The sequence below is a fragment of the Pogona vitticeps genome, chromosome 2 (assembly GCF_051106095.1).
Source record: "Pogona vitticeps strain Pit_001003342236 chromosome 2, PviZW2.1, whole genome shotgun sequence".
Classification (NCBI taxonomy): domain Eukaryota; kingdom Metazoa; phylum Chordata; class Lepidosauria; order Squamata; family Agamidae; genus Pogona; species Pogona vitticeps.
In genome coordinates this window covers 240068105-240079276 of record NC_135784.1, presented here as the reverse complement: position 1 = coordinate 240079276, position 11172 = coordinate 240068105, and the positions used below count along the sequence as shown (strand labels likewise).

Genomic DNA, 11172 nt, shown 5'->3' with positions numbered 1-11172 from the left:
GGAGCCAGCGTAGGATGCTGAGGCGGGAGAAAGAGGGAAGCCTGATGCAGCAGCAGCAGCACGAGTAACCGCTGCAAGCGGGGGGAAGCGGTCCCTTCTGAACGCGCCAGCGTTTGCGCGCCAAAGGCGAGGCGAGGCGCGCGGCGCTCCTCTTTGGTGTTCGGCGCGCGCCGCGGCCGCGCGCCTCAGACTCGAGCTTTGCCGACGGGCCCCCTTTCGGCAGGGACGTGGAGCCGCCGCCGCCGCCTTTGGCAACGGAGGCAACAGAAGGGGCTCGGGCAGCGAGGATAACAGCGGCCGCCGCCGCCAGCGCCTCCCCCACCCCCTTCTCTCCAGCGTGATGTTCGCCCAGCAACAGCAGCGGGAGCCGCCGCCGCCGCCGCCTCGGGGCTGAGTCGCCGGCCGCCTGGCAAGGCAGGCGCTCGGTCACTCCTGCCCTCCCTCACTCTCCCTCCCCCTTTTCTTCCCTCCTGGCGAGGAGGGGCCGAGGCAGCCGGGCTGGTCGTCGGCCCCCCCGCCCCGCCCCGTTCGGGACTGCGGTGCATGTTCGCTCCCTGCGAGTGCGTGAGGCGAGGAGGCAGGAGGACCATGAAAATGATCCGGTTCCGGAGCTCGAGCATCAGGTCCCTGAGCCAGGAGATGAAATGCACCATCCGACTGCTGGACGACTCCGAGATCTCCTGCCACATCCAGGTGCTTGTCGCCGGCCCAGCGAAGCCACGGGCTCGTCGGGGAACCTTCCTGACGTTTGCCCCCTTCCTGCCATACCTGCTTCCCCCCCCCCCCGACTTGGCACCAGCAATGTTGCCTGGCTCCCCCTCCTCTTTGCCCAGGGACGCCCTACCTATGGCTATATTGATACCCCCCTTCCCACCCTCCACGCTCTATTATGCCACCCTGTTCCCGTCCTTACATGCCCGTGTCTTCCTTTTTCCACACACACACACACACACACGCACGTACAGAGGCATGCATGCATTTTTGCTCAGGGAGCGCTCCCATAACGAGAAGTTGTTTACGGGCAAAGGATTGATCCCGGGCAAATCGGGTTACTACAAGGGGGCGGGGTGGGGAACGAGAAGGAGCTGATGGAGGGCTGCAAGAGTGTGTGCCTCCCGGGGCATGTCGAAAACCTGGAAAGTTCACCTGGCAGAAAGGCCTCTCTTTGTAGATATTTAAGTGGGGTGTGTGTATCTCTCTCTGTGTCTGTGTGTTTAACATTCCAAATGGAGAGCTGCTGTGCAGATACTCAGTCGTGTGGTGAGATTCGGGTGTCTTTTATCTCTTAAGAAAGATTTGTAGAGGCTTCTTTTCACAGTTCACACTGCGTGATGCTAGGAAGGTGTGATTCTTTCCTATCTTGCAGGTGCTTTTGTAATTTGGAGTGCTATATGGCAGGCGACTGGGCAGATGTCACAGTCCCCATTGGATGGTGCCTGTGACTACACGAGGGATAGGAGGCACAACTTTCCTTGTGTATGAACTCATCATTCTTTTATAGTATAAGATTTTTTTTCCCCAAAAAGCTGTCACATTAAATTGAACTGTTAGATGGGACAGGGTTAGTCGGCGCATATAGGCTTGAATGCTCCCTTGCTATACAGATTAAGTGTTGGAGCACTTTAAGAGGAAAGAAAAAGTAAACACTACAAGGAAAGATTGAAGTGTTCTGGTACAATATAACCAACATATGGAGTGCTTGTTCTTGCTTGTTGAAAACAGGCTGCAATGCATATTTTGGACAATGTTGTACTCTTTGCTGTTCCTTTTTGATTAATTCTCCACAATGCTGTATGAGAAGAGAGGTGGAATTCAGCAGAGGTTGACAGAGGAAGTTGAAGTGCTTATTTGGGGGCTTTTAATAGGACTTTACCTTATTTTGCTGTGAGGAACTGGTTGGTGGCTGTTGAACATGAGCTTTTAGAAAGACAAGGTTCTTGGCATCATTATTTATCGTTAGTAGAGTTATTCTTCTTACCCGTTGCAAGCTACTTGCATTGATATTTTGCATTGTTATATCAAGATGGTTGGCAGTTTATGCCACATCTTTTCCAACTGCCATTTATTTATTTACAGTATTTATTTATTTATTTGGCTGTCTAGGACCAATATATAGTCCAGCTAATCAAATTAGTACTTATAACAACCTCTGGCAACGTCACTGCAGCTTCAGATGAGTGCAGTAATGAGGAAAAAATTATCCTGTTTATGTGGTTTAAACAGAATCAGGGCTACTGAACAGTGAAATAATTTATCATTGATTAATAATCTGCCTCTTAACAGATCTAATAAATTAATAAGTTGTATTGAAGTAAATGTTGCATATTATTCAGACCTTGACATACTGAAAAGAACAAAATATGACTTATTTAATAAACAAAATCTACCATTCACTGGTAAAGGAATTACCTCTTTTAACATATAATCCCCCACCACCACCACTAATAACATCATATTAGAAGTAAGGTAATGGTGATCCCTTGTGTGGACAAGATGGTTGGACAGTGTCATCAAAGCTACCAGCATGAATTTGACCAAACACTGGGAGGCACTGGAAGACAGGAGGGCCTGGCATGCTGTCGTCCATGGGGTCACGAAGAGTCGGACACGACTTGACGACTAAACAACAACAACAAATGGTGATTCTTACATGCTGTCAAGTCATGAATGAGAGATCTCCAAAATGTGTCAACTCATGCCTGTGGATTCCTTTAGGGAGTCAATCCAACTCGTATTTGGCCTTCCTCTTTTCATGCTGCCTTCCACCTTGCCCAGCATCATTATCGTTTCCAGAAAATCCTGTCTTCCCATGATGTACCCAAAGCAGGACAGCCTCTGTTTCATCATTTTTGCCTCCAGAGATAGTTCATGCTTGATTCGGTTTAGGATTCACTTGTTCGTCTTTTTGGCAATCCAGGGGATCTGCAAAGCTCCAGCACCAAATTTTAAACAAATCAATTTTTTTCTGTAGGCTTTCTTTAATGCAAGGTAGCATTTTAGAAAACAGACCAGCCAGCTATAATTAATTTTTGCTTATTAATCCCATCAAAACTGTAGTTTATTTGTTTTGATAACAAACAGATAAAGGTTAGATATAGAAATGTTTGTGAAAAACATCCTCTGTTGAGAGTGATTGGTAGAATATATTATTTTAAATGTTTCTCATTCTCAGTCATGTGGAAATAAACTGTAAAATTAAGAAACTGTTAACCTCTTCAGACCTCTTCATTTCTAACTGACTGCAATTTTGTTCCATTGTGGTTTGTGGCTAATGTACCCCAATGGCTTTGTTTTTAAGGCATTTGTAGAAGGCTTCATGAAGTATAAGAATGGTTAAACTCTATTGACTATGAAAGCTACTATCTATTTCCCCAAGGGGGAAAATGTTTCAGTGAACCTGAATGCACTACATCAAACTGTTTGACTGAATATATAGCCCCTCCTTCCCTCACTCATACTCTCTCACACACATATTCTTTTTCTCATTCTCTCTCTCTCTTGTTCTCTGGTTTTTTTAAACAAAGTGTATTTAAAGGAGTTTCTTTACCTGTCCAGGAAATTATTCATTGATGTATGTGTGTTATAGTACTGTCGATTCAGTACCTCTCAAAATGAACCGTGAGGGGAAAAAGAGGTAGACTTGATGATGTACTGCCCATTTAAAAAGGGAGATATCTGTATGCTATATAATAATGTTTAAGAGTACCTAGTTAAGTTAGCTAATTGAAACTATACCAGATTGTCTCACCTTCATTTAGGGAAGAATACTTGTAAGATATAGTTATTCCCATGTCTCTGAAAACTTGATATATTAAATAAAGGAAGCAATTTATTTTACTTCCCTAACTTTTTGTAGTATACAAATATCTGACTCAAACAGAACTTCTTATGAGACAGGAGTAAAAATCTGTGCAGTTTTAGACTGCGGCTTCACGTATTTAAGGCAGAATACAGAGTTTTGCTTTTTTTTTTAAAGGGCATTGAACAACAGACATTTCAGTGCATTGATCAGAAGGAAGATGTAGACTGTGGTATTGATCAGAGAATCTCCTACCAAAACATAGGACTTGATCCAAGAGAGAGAGAGAGAGAACATTGACATTGTTGGGCAGGACTAGCCTGGCCATTAAGCAGCAGCCATCTCAAGCAACAGGTGCTGTGGGGTGGGGATCATTGGTAAAATATTGGCAGACAGACCTGTGTCTACTCTGTAGTCTGTTCCATGCTGTGAAGCTAGCCTGCTGTACTCAGGTGCAGTGCAAGATGCAGCTATGTTGCCAGTGCTGACATATGAAGGGATAACTATGTTAGTCCTAGTTGTGTTGGCCACGTGACCACGGAAACTGTCTTCAGACAAATCTATGGCTTGGAAACGGGGATGAGCATCACGCCCTAGAGTCGGACACGGCTGGAATAAAGGTCAAGGGGAATCTTTACCTAACTATGTTAGTCACTTGTAGGAAATCAGTAAAGAATATTGGAGTACCTTCAAAGCTAGTGTATTTTACTGGACATTAATTGTGGTAGATTACAACCCACTTAATCTGTTGAAATCATGACTACTCCATAAAAGTGAATGCCAAATGAAATGTGTTGGTCTTTAAAGTGACACAAGTCTCTTTTTTATTTTTACTGAAATGAGATTTAAATGGCAGTCCATCAGCTCTGCACATGGAAAAGTGAAAGGCACCATTGCATCCCTTGCTTCAGGCCACATAGTACTTAGGTGTTAGGTGGTCATGGATGGAAGATTAGTTCCACAAAGTTTTGTGTGTCATAGCTACAGATAAAAACAAAAGCCAGAGGATTATTTAGACATTCAAGACTGTTTATATTCCCGGTATAAGGCTGCTGAGCTAAATGGAGTCAGTTTAGGATAATGTCTGGCATTTTGTTATGGTAATAGAAGAAGAAAAAAGTTGGGTACCTAAGGAGGTCCCATAACTTCTGTTCCATCTGGACTTGTTCTCTGCTGATAGTATTATGTAGTCTCATGGTGTAGCCTGTGCTCACTGCCAGACTGCTAAGAGAGTCAATGACTATGTAATGTGCCTCAGATTTTGTGCAATACCAAACAAAAGGAGAGACATTATTTAAGATAATGGGTATAGATCTACACATCCATTTTATAATAGAATATAATAGTAATGATCTTATGGTTGAGTTACTGAGCATGGTTGTCTTTCAAATTCCATTTAATAAAGCATGATGTAAAAATGAAATCGTATGAATATGAGATTTGAGACTGGATTTCTAGCTGTATATGTTTGGCACTGCATGTTGTGCAACACATCATGTTGATTCACATACATAGAGAATCCCGTGTGCGCGCGCGCGTGTGTTTTGCGATTCCTGGAAAGTGCAGAGGAACTGACCAGACTTCTGTCCAATGCAGATTGTAGGTTAGATTATCTGTATTCATGTAGTGCTAAGATTTGTATATTGCTATATATAGAAATCAATTACACAGTTACACACATGGAGCTTGAAAAGAAAGGAGGGAGAGAATAAAGCAAAAAGGCAAGAGCAGAAAATCTGATATTAGATTACACAATGTTCTTCCGTTCAAAATACATTAACATACCCAGAGTGCTTTTAAATGCCTTTAAAAGTATCTGCATTAGCCTGTGGACAGTTGCCAATAGTTTCAAATAATACATTCCTTTTAAATTTGTGATTTACGGATTCTACCCAGAAGCACCACAAGGGATTCCCTTTTCAGAGCATCCTTGTTCTGCTGACTGTAGTTCATTATTGTACCAACAGTCTTTCCAAAGCAAACAAATCCAAGGACTCTTTTTATTTGGATGAACGCTTCACCGAAAAGCTCTTCCCCTTGTTGCAGAATTACCAAAGATACTTAAATGGCATATTAAATCAAAAGGAAAGGTTATTAAATACACCAAAACAGACATTCTTGTTTAGGTGGGATTTCTCTCTTGCTTGTTTTTTTCTTTGTTTTCTTTTGAAAAACAGCAGCATGCTACTTTTCCTTGTGTGAATTTTACAGTTCTCTTCCTTTGAAACTAACATTAGCTTAGGAATGTTAATGTCCTTTAAAAACTCACTCAGAAGGAAAGTAGTACTCAGTACTGGTGATGAAGACTCCCTTTGTGGAGTTATTGAGTGGGCTGAAGAATGTCTCCAATGAATCACGCAATTACAGATTCTGACTGGCAGATTAAATAGTGCTGTCACATAAAGGTTGCAGTGTGGCTTAGGGCTATGTTTTAGCCCAAAGGTCAAAATTCAATATGTTGCCTTTTCATCCATGGGATCTGATGACTAAAAAGTAGGTGATTGGAGCAAGTGACAGTGAGAAAGGGTCAGGCCCTGTGGGCAACTCTTAATTAATCTATATTTCTGAGGCATGTGTTGCCTAGTTTTGATTTATTTGTTAAAGCTTCCACTGGACCCTAACACTTTGCAGCAACACTGGGGAAAATTGAAAGAGCACAGCAGAAAAAGGGGACGAGTCAAATAAAGTACATAAATAAATACAACTTATCCTTATACAGTGGTGCCTCGCTTAACGAGCGCTTTGTTCAATGATGAATTCGCTTAGCGATGACTTTTTCAGAGCGATCTTGCACTCCGTTTAACGATGTTCCCTATGGGTGATTTTCACATAGTGATGTTTGGGACCATGCTTCGCATAGCGATGATAGTTTGGGTCCCCCTGTTTCGCTTAACGATGGTTTTGACAGCCTCATGTTGGCTGTTTTTTATATGTTAAAAATGTTTAGAATGCTTGAAATCATGAGTGCACTTAATAAACCCTTCGTTAAACTAATTTGATTTTGTTCCGACTCTTTTTAAATTTGTTGTAATTTTTCCCCCCATTGAGATGCATTGAATAGATTTCAATGCATTTCAATTGGGGAACCGTGTTTTGCTTAGTGATGTTTCCTATGGCGATTTTCGCTTAAGGACGGCAATCCGTTCCGATTGGAACGGATTATCCGGTTTTCAATGCATTTCAATGGAAAACCGCGTTTCGCTTAGCGATGTTTTCCCATAGCGATGATTTATTGGAACCAATTAAAATCGTTAAGCGAGGCACCACTGTAATGGGCTACCATGTAGACTTTTTGTAACTGATGACTGACCTGCCTGATCAAATTCAGAGGTGAAAGGGTGGTGAGAAATGACGACAGAATAGAAAAGGAACAGAGGATTTTAGGTCCTTTTTTCAGTCACATTGGCAGACAAATGGTGGGATTCTGACATTTATATGATTTGATTTTGATTTTGATTGAGGTGATAGATAAATAAATATATTTATTTTCACACAGTGTCTATCAGTGCTAAACCTCCTTTGTCAAGTATTAAAAAAATTATATTAGCACCTTCAAAAAAAAGTTAGCTTGCCAATACAGTAAACTTGTGACTCTGATCATGATGGGTGAAATCTTGTTGCTTAATGTAAGCCATATTGGACATGTTGGTCTGTTCCTCCCTGGTAAGCAAAGCATCACTGACACGAATCTTATGGTTTGCATGCATCAAGCCAGTGTGCATGTATGACCCTGAGAATCATGACAGAGACAGTTTGCTTACAGGGGAGGAATGGACTGAAAGTTATGATTTGGCTTATGTAAGGAACAAGACATTGGGCAATATGTAATAGGGATTATTGCTTCTTTACATTTATGACCTGGAACAATCTACGTGATTGTCACATAAAGTTATATCATGTCTGACCCTTTGGAAGACAGATAACAAAGCCTGCTTTGCTTTTGTTAAGTGATGTCAGTATTCTGGGAGGGGTGCAGATTTAACATGGAAAAGGGACATCTCTCTGAGGAAAGTCTCTGATAACAGATCTGTTTCTGAAAATACCTAAGATAAATGTGTATTTGCATGCATATGTATGCACTGGTAGCTTCTGACTGTAATGTGTCAATTGCTACAAGATGATGCTTCTTCTGTTTGGCTGTTCTGAATTATAGTGTGTATACTATAATTAGCTAGTTGAAAGTAACTGTATTTAGTCCAGAAACGTTGTCTCATAGCCCCTCCAAGGATTGGTTGCTCTTTGCCCTGCTGCACAAGCCCATATCTTGGCAATACAGTTAGGCAGTTCCTTCAGGTGCCCTCCTATGTATGCTATGAAGTCAGGTGCTTTTGGAAAGAACTGCAGGAAGATCAGTCATTGCTACTGATTTGGATGTGCTATGCTCTTGGATGTGATCTGGAAGACCAAGTGCTTGTTAAGAATGGGTTTTTTATCCTATTGATGAAGGGAAGACTGTTAGAATTTTAGTAGACACTAGGAAATATGGATGTAAATGGCATTCTTGTTCTAGGGTAGAAAATGTATATGTAGAAGTCTTGCGGCAGCTTGAAAACTAACAAGTTTTATTTTATATTATTTTCTGGACTGCAGACCACTTGATCAAATGCAGGTGAAGTAGGCTGCAGACTATGAAAGCTTGTGCCGAGTAAAACATGGCTATATTTGAAGTGCCACAAGGCTCTTTGTTGTTTTTGCTGCAACCAACCAACATGCCATGGCAATGTAGGACTAAACAGATCCCTACTAAAAATGAAAACAACTAGAAAAATGTTTCTAAGACTTTCTGCAATGTAAACATTGGTGAAAAATTTCGATATTGTTTAAAAGGGAAGTATAGGTATACTAAATAAATACCGTCTCATCATACTTTCTGAAATAGAGCATACTGTTACCAAATTAAAGGTCTCAGTCATTTATATTCATCTATTTTCCATAATCAGCTACAGAATTGAGTAGGTCAAACAAAAGGCCTCTGAATCTGACATACTATTTGGCAGCTCCTTTGGAAGCATGAACCATATTTTCTTGCAGAAATGCACTACACTATACTTCCCTTGATAGAGAAGAACATCTTTCTGTATAGTTGAGTGAAAAATAAGGATGACCTTGAACATGTGCTTATAAACTCTGCAACAGGAGTCATTACTGTACTAAGAAGATTAAACAGGAGTCTCCATGTACCTTGAAGGGCTGATGTCCTGAAACCAAATGTTTTTTTCCCTCTCTGCTCAAATTCCAGTAACAATGAAGTCTAGAGTTACTTAATTCCATTTAGGTGACTCTTCTGATTACAAGCAGTTGCAGAAAGTTTGTCATACAACTGTTTCAAAGACAGCTTGTTACTATGTATGCACTTCAGTATCTCTGTATGTGTAAAGCATTTGGTGCTTGTTGTTCAATGTTGTCGCAGATCTTGGGAAAGTTTAGTAGTCCAGTGTTATTAATTATAAACAGGACTAAGTGAGTTCTGCATGCTTGATATGCCAGTGTAATTCAGTGTAATTCAAATTCGGTAATCTACAGAATTAATTCTGTGATCTGCATACATTTTACAGAATTAGGTTTATATTATATGCTGCATAATTAATTCTTTGTTAGCCAGTATTAGAGAAAGCTGAGTTTCATGAGCCATAGTTAGTGCATTCTGAAATAGTCTCAAATCTTAGATTTAAGAATGAGAACCCTGAATATTTGGACCATAGATCACAGAATAATCCTGTGTGCTTACACAATTTCCAGTGAAGATAGCTTAAGGTCTTGTTTAGAGATAGGCACTAACTGATGGTTCAGTCTTGTTCATTGTGTGTAATCTGACAGGTACTACATTTCAGTGGCTTAACAACTTCTACTAGCAATTCTTCATATGTACATAGATAAACCATTTTGACATTTGTCAAGTTCCAAACATCACCCTCTAAGTATCTCATCCAGATCTGCTTCCTATGTCACAAATGTAAAGCACATAGTTTTAAGAAAAGCAGTATTTGAATTATAAGTACCTGAATTATTTTGTTCTTCCTCCTTCTGCAAAACAAACTGAGATATGTGATGAGTTTTGGTGGTATCAAACTCTGTATTTCTGATGTTGGTGTACCTTTCAAGGGTGTATTAATATTTTTTAAAAGCAGATTATTTACCTCCAAAATTGAACCTACATTTTGAAGTTTTCTCTGAACCCTCATTTCAGTGGTTAAGGAGTAGACAGTGATATTTCATGATTGTTTTTATTCTAAGCTCAAGTGCCTATTTTAATTAACTATTTTTTTACTAGAATAATTTGTTTCTTTTCTGTCCCCCCTCCTCCTTGAGCACTGATGGTTGTCATTAAAAAAAACATTTGAATTGAGCAGGAGCATATTTTACAGGAAAATTATTAATTGATAAGAAAATCTTCTTCAAAAATCTTCTTTTAAAAATCCTGTAAACAAAGCTTGATAGCAGTGTATATTTGAGGAAAAGGGCTAAAATGGCTGGGGTGTGTGTGACCAAATTAGAGAAGTCAAGAGTGGCCAGTGGGACCATGGCTATGACTGATGTGGGAAGGAAAAGGTTAAAGGATTATGCAGACAGCACAGCAGGCAAGAGATTTAGTGAATTTATATTTATCCTGCAAGTGATGTCAGAACCACAACAAAACAAGTGGAGAGAGGTTGTGACAGTTTAGCTCTGGAAGAGCATATTGATCTTGATTCGCCATTGCCTCTAGGTTTACTTTATATTTTGGGCTATGACTGTAATAGTTTGGATCCCATCATTTATGTCCTTGTAGGCTGGGGTGGGTAGGTTTTTTTAACCCTCTGTGTGTGTGTGTGTGTGTGTGTGTGTGTGTGTGTGTGTGTGTGTGTGTGTGTGTGTGTGTGTGTGTGTGTGTGTTAAACTGCTGTTAGCTGCTCAGAGTAGTGCCTGGTCACTACTCTGAGCGAACTAGACGGGCAGGATAGTAAGTAAGTAAGTAAGTAAGTAAGTAAGTAAGTAAGTAAGTAAGTAAGTAAGTAAGTAAGTAAGTAAGTAAGTAAGTAAGTAAGTAAGTAAGTAAGTAAGTAAGTAAGTAAGTAAGTAAGTAAATGAAATTGCACATATTGAAAGATTGCTAACTCACATTTTTCTTGATTCTAAACTTTTAAACTACTTTATACTCAAGGTTTAGGTTGTGTACTTTGTCATCTTCTGTATCCTATTTGACTCTAAAAACTCACCCACAACCGCATAGACTGTATATATAAGTCTGTGGTCTAAACATTCTGCTTTGTGTGTCTGATCAAGTGAGTTGTAATCCACAAATGATCATATTGAAATAAATCTGTTAGCCTTGACATGCCTAATCTATTTGGAAATTGCAGTGTATAGAAGAAACTGTGTCCAGACCTGCTATG

At 40.4% G+C, this 11172-nt stretch overlaps 1 protein-coding gene across 3 annotated transcripts in view; it reads left to right on the top strand.

Moving 5' to 3' along the window:
• Window positions 1-294: 294 nt before the first annotated feature.
• The window catches only part of FRMD3 (FERM domain containing 3), a 157486-nt gene continuing 146608 nt past the window's right edge, over window positions 295-11172 (top strand). Inside the window, exon 1 of one of the 3 annotated variants that reach the window (XM_072992260.2) lies at window positions 295-693. In XM_072992260.2, coding sequence (XP_072848361.2) covers window positions 544-693 — 150 coding nt within the window. In that variant the 5' untranslated portion in view covers window positions 295-543. The remainder of the gene's footprint in view (window positions 694-11172) is intronic. The other 2 variants (XM_072992261.2, XM_072992263.2) reach the window with 2 other exon arrangements.